Consider the following 6,140-nt stretch of genomic DNA (forward strand, 5'->3'; position numbering starts at 1 on the left):
TTTCTTAAGGAACTGTAATTGCATAACATATGTAAATTGAGGATGTGATTTCATGAAATTTGAAAACTTAAACCTATTCAAATAGTAACCGGTGCCGTTGTCTAATAGTAGCCGTAACACAAGATTCTCCTAATAAAAACGCTCTAGCTTGTAAGAAACCCATGAAAGCGGACAATGATATAAAATAACCAATAATATTTACAAATACACAACGAACTGTCGATTCATTTTTATCAAATATCTAAAACTTTTGACGCAATTTTAATATATTTCTTACGTGCATGTAGATGTGTCCAACGCTTTCGCCAGTTTTCGTCTTATATATCAGCAATCCTTCAATTCATTAAAATTCTAATATACAATTATTGCTGGTTTTTGAGGTCAATACAATGATTTAGCCATCTGAGGAGTACAATATTCACCGAGCCCGAAGGGCGAGGTGAATATTGTACTTCGAAGATGGCTAAATCATTGTATTGACCGAAAAAAAACAGCAATAATTGTTTTATTATATGATTCACTAATAAAATGATACAGCTCATTACTTGTTAACTTGCATTTAATTAAGTCCTAGCCAAATACAAGAGAGAAACAGAATTCAAATGTGTATAAACCTTACCAGTCGTATCAATTTGAAATGGTTTTTTTTAATCAATTTAGTTGCCATGAAAAAAATAATATGTCAGTCTTTTTATAGGATAGATTTTGAAAGAAAAGGAATATTATCAGGGAAAACTGACTGCCAAAAAGTAAAAAAAAAAAAAAAAACATGTTCAGTTCAAGTGTTGGAGGGGGGTCCCTGCATTCTATCTTACCACCCTCACCCTAAAATATATATTTGCTTATGTTTTTTTTCACATGAAAAACAAAAATCACAATCGTTTAAATAGCTTTCCAAAACTATTTGTATCAATTTGGAATTTCACAATCTATTTTAGATCAATGTAGAGGAAATAAATCCTTGTATTGACCTGGAACGTCACGTGCAGGTCAATACAACGTAGTATTTTTCTAACATAGTTGGATCTCAGCCAATCAGAGAGATGGAAATTATTCAATCATATAATAAATATACATGTCAGTTTCAAAATGTATGTAACGTTCCGTAAGGGTGAAATACCAAGCGGCTAAACTTTAATAATTGAATTATTGACCATTTTGTTGAGCCAGCGAAGAAAAACAACTTACAATTTCGTCCATTTTTTTCCACTAGCAACCGCTCAATTTTCAGATAGCAGTAACGAACTCGCAATTTTTTCTGATAACAACCGTTTAGGTACTACACCGTGCCAAGGGTTTATGAAGAGAGAAGCGAATCAGAAACTCTTGGCTAGCTAAGATGGCACATTTATAGATATGAGTATCTAAGTTTATATCTAAATTTTTGATACTATGGTTAAAGTACAGAAAGAAAACGTATTTGGGACTTCCAACTTTGAGATATCCATGGTATTTTAGATATCAGTGTTGGTGATTATAAGCTTCAACAGTACTGTATATTGACTATTTGACTAGTCAAAATCTTTGCTTGCAGAAATAAGCAAGGCTTTTCATTGAGTTCTCCTATTTTCAGGATATCTTATCTCCTTGTATGAAGAAATTTAAACACTTGGTTAATACCAAAATTTGCCTTGAAAAGAATTTTATTAACAAGCACACCCACACACAAAATATTTTAATTAATTTGTAATGTAAAATTTCTACACATCCTTGCCCATTGGCTTTACCATTGTGATGATGAATTGAACCAGATTGGTCAACTGGTCAAAGGAAGAATGCATATACTCAGCCAATATAATGGATGAATTGCAGACTGATCACTGTAGGGTATCCAGAAAACACTGCCCCAAAATGTCCAAAAGTATTTTCATACTCTGATATTGAATACTGTTCATTATCTCCATATCATCCTTCTCATACAAGAATGAATTTCTGCTGTAAGGAACATGTAGTGTACAAAAATATAATACCTACTACAGATATTTAAAAAACACATCAATTTATTTTCAGTTTTATACATGTGTTTAGAACTTCATGTATCTATAAAATTTTGTAGTGACGTAATACTTGTATAAAGGAAAAATGCATTAATTCTTCCAAAATCTTTTTCTTCACCTGTGTAAACAAAGAAACCAAGTACCGTATGTGGAGTAATGAGTAATGGTGCCTCTTAAAGGGATTTTGATGTGGTCACTAGTAATAAAATGGTGACTTTATTGAAATTGTTGAAAACCCTTGTAACATCAGCTTATCCTTCAATACTCTGCCAAGGTTTAAAAACTGATCATACTGGTACACGATGAATGTTCGAAGTATCGAATAAGTTGGGAGATATAGGTGATAGCAGGATATTAGTACATAAATAAGAAAAAATAACGCAAATACAGTTTTAGTGGGTATTTTCCCATGTTGCACAATGTATCCTGGCATCAAAATATTGCAAAAGGTTCCTTTGATAATCGTAACTCTTAAATTGAACATGGAATAAGAAAAGTAAGTTCAATTGACAAAACTACGTTGCGTGTGTCTTTAATGTTGAAATCGTTCTTTTAATTAGAATGAATAGCTAACAGTGTCAATTACTGCTTAATTTCAGCTCGACTCCTGAAATTTTGTTGTCATTTGAGTGTGCTTTTCGAAAATAACTACAGTACTTTTCAACTTTGCCTTTTCAATTTTTCCCGGGCTATCATAATCAAAATCCGGAAGACTGATGCGTATTCCAACGCTTACAATCTACTTTCACTCCTAGTCATATGTGTTCGCTCTCCTGCGGACTATTTTATCATATTTGGTAAAAGGACGTTTCATACAGGTATTGCTTATAGATGTAGACAACATAAAAATTAATTTGTAAGTGTATTGATGGCATGGGTAAAATTTAGATATTTTTTTTCTTGCGACATTTGAGCCGAAAATGTTAATTAATGCCATTTCTACTAACAATTTGATGACAGAAGTGAATTTCATTTTTGGTGGATCGCTTATTGAATAATCAATGCGTATATATGCACTGATAAGATGTTAATCTCATGATTGTGATGGTATTACTTCGTTTAAAGAATCTTAAAGAATTAAGTTAGCTGTGTCTAACAGGCCCTTCTAAAACGGGTTCATAGGACATGATTTTTTAACGATAAAATATTCAATCTAAATGTTGGAAAATAGATATTGAATACTTAGATAAAGGCATTTTTTAAAATGTTCTGTTCATTTGAAAGGAAAAACTTAATGTATACATGTACGACTATGGTATGATAAAGAAAATGAGATATTTCAAATTCTTTTTTAATCAAGAAATAAGGGCTTTATGATGAATTTAATCTCGTACCAACCCGTATTTATAGCCCGATAGATGTTTTAAAATGATACCTTATTACTTATATTTACAGTTGTGACTTATTCATACTTTATATTTACCTGATTGTGACTTTTAATGTGTGAAATGCATTATTTTTCAAACCCAACGGCATGTATGTTATCCACTGAACGCACGTCGACCCTTTATGACGTCACTGAGAAATTACGTCGAACGATTATCTATACGCACATCTATGACCTCTTGACCCCCTTTTTACAGTTATAGATACGCATTTTACAGTTATAGATATGCATTGCTTATAGTAGTGTTATATAAAGGAAAGCATTTGCAAATGTAAATATAAGCAGATGTATTTGACTCAAATCAGGATTAATTATAATGGATCTTTGAAGATATGTGTTAAAGTTGAGAATATCATGATTTAAGTTCTTCTCTTTATTTCTTTAACTACATGTATAAATCATTGAATATCCTTTATGTATGATACATTTTTGGCAGGTTATCTTGTTTCCCTAGGAAAGAGTTTACATAACTAATGAAATCACAAAAAAGATGGCAATGTATGACTCTGATTACTATGCGGCAGACTCACTGGAGTGTAGAAATGCTAAATCTGTGATTTATGAGACTGGGAGGAACAAGGAATCAATTGAGGAGTGGTTAGAGAAAAATAAACCCTCTCTGATTCACAGGTAATGAAAGGTTTTAATGCTCTTCTATAAGTATGAAAACCTGGTTTTATACTAGGGCTGGGACGAGGTATCGATAATATCAATTCTGTGTGAGGATGATACGTTTGAAGAAATATTGAAATATCTGTACTGTGTTTTTCTTTGTTTACCGGTACTTAACATTTAATATTTTGTTTAATATACAAAATAAATGTGCTAAATTTGATATACATTATGATTAATACCACTTGTGTAAAATAATTTAGATTTATAACAGATATTCAACTTTAAATATTTAAATTTCCAAATAATTTTCCTTAAGACTCTTTGCAAATATGAAAATTACTTTCTCATGAACTACCATCGTTGAGCATGAATATCTCCATTGTTACATCATAATACCACACTTGACTTCAAAACTATAGTGCAAACTATTTTGCTTTGAATAACAGTTGAATGGCACAAATTTTGTGGCAAATCATCAGAAAAATAATGTAAATATAAGAAATGAACGTTTCACGCCGGCATATTTATCATGAAGCGCTAACAACCTTCATGAAATATGCGGGCGTGAAGCGTCGTAGTTCATAACCTCATGAATCTTCAAAAATTAAATTCATTTCTTAAAGAAATAATTCTTATTTGTGAAGGTATGTTTTGTTCATTTCAATGCAAAAAAGATTAAATAACCAGTATAGCTATTGAAATACATATCGTATCATGGCTCAAATATCATGAAACATATTTATATAGAAAAAGTTGTATCATCCCATCCCTATTTTATACATTGCCCATAGCAGGGTACATGATGAAAGTACTACTGTCATACTTTTTTTTTCAAATCCACAGTTGACATTTATATAAAGCTTTTAAAAATGTTTATATTTCTATCTTAGAATGTTTATGGGATACATAGGTTATTTTATTTGATGATGTCATTAAATCTTGAATACGAGTCTTTCTACCATATACTTTTCAAAATATTTTTAGAGATGATGGATTTGGTTGGATTCGTGTCGTCCGTTCAGAAAAATCAAAATATGAAAATGACTCGGATGAAATGGACGTTTTAGGATTAAAAGAGGCATGGGAAAACCTGAAAGCATCGGCAAGAGATATAAGTAAAGACAAAATTTTTGAATTAGGAAACAATTTTAGAGTTACTGCTGGTAAATGGATGTTCTTCGTGTCAACTGGAGGAAAGGGAGATTACTTGTGGTCCTTAGTTGCCAAAGGTATTGTAAATGGGAATACTCTGGCTAGGAAGGCCAAAATCAGTGCTTCTACACTGGGTAGAGAGTGTCCTTATGCAAATGTACATGTAGTGTGCATCAAAAATGACAATTTTTGCGACGAAGACCAAGTATATGAAAGTGAAAGAACTATAAGAAGCCTGGGAATCAAATGTCAGCTTCAGTACAAACCAGATATCTTCACCCGCCTAGAAGTGTACAAGAACAACATTTGGAATCTCAGACCTACGATTTACATTAGCAACTTTGATGTCATTTCTAATGCCACCATTATTAAAGAAGTATGGTAGATTTTGGAAATTGAAAGTGGACCCATGAATAATTATTTTACAATGAAAAATACTTCGTTTTATGATTTTAAAAGATGTTGTGAAACAACAGAAAGTTAGTAGTTTTAGAATTCAGTAAAATGTCATAAAATTATCACAAAAGACTGTTAAAATGATCTCTACTTTAAAAATTTATTTCATCTTGGATCAAGATTGTGTACCTATCTTAGACTCTATTAAACCTTCATTTTTTACACGCTGCATCTCCTACTTAGCGAGGTGTTTAAAATTTAACAGGTTGGAGTAAATTGAAAATTTAGAACATGTCAAGGGCATAAATATAAGATACAGTAACTGGTAAATTTTGCAGAGAATTTCTAAATGAATTTCATTTTTTTTTTCGGTGGAGCAGGAAATACAGGAGAAAAATATTTACCCACAAAATATAATAAGCTTTTCAATCTAAGGAGTAAGATACATGTACATGTACTAATCTTTCATACTGGTCTACTTAGTCACATTTTTCTATCTCACAAATGAGTATATGAATCTAAACACAATGGGAACACATAAATAAATTTGAGGATCTAAGTTTATGTTTAAATTTGAAATACTAAGGTTAAAA

The 6,140-nt window shown here is 31.4% G+C and overlaps 1 protein-coding gene across 1 annotated transcript; it reads left to right on the top strand.

Moving 5' to 3' along the window:
- Window positions 1-3,863: 3,863 nt before the first annotated feature.
- On the top strand, window positions 3,864-5,577 carry LOC134250653 (UPF0696 protein C11orf68 homolog). Its single transcript, XM_062733004.1, has 2 exons — window positions 3,864-4,014; window positions 4,984-5,577. Exons 1-2 carry the CDS (start codon window positions 3,875-3,877, stop codon window positions 5,534-5,536), a joined length of 693 nt encoding a protein of 230 aa, XP_062588988.1. The 5' UTR covers window positions 3,864-3,874; the 3' UTR covers window positions 5,537-5,577.
- The last annotated feature ends 563 nt before the right edge of the window (window positions 5,578-6,140 follow it).

This window comes from Saccostrea cucullata, unplaced genomic scaffold (genome assembly GCF_032062105.1).
Source record: "Saccostrea cucullata isolate Sc308-1 unplaced genomic scaffold, CSIRO_AGI_Scuc_v1 ctg10, whole genome shotgun sequence".
Lineage (NCBI taxonomy): Eukaryota > Metazoa > Mollusca > Bivalvia > Ostreida > Ostreidae > Saccostrea > Saccostrea cuccullata.

Coding starts and splice junctions, on each gene's coding strand:
- LOC134250653 (XM_062733004.1), top strand. CDS start 3,875: ATGGCAATGTATGACTCTGATTACTATGCGGCAGACTCACTGGAGTGT. Junction 4,015..4,983: donor AAACCCTCTCTGATTCACAG/GTAATGAAAGGT, acceptor AAATATTTTTAG/AGATGATGGATTTGGTTGGA.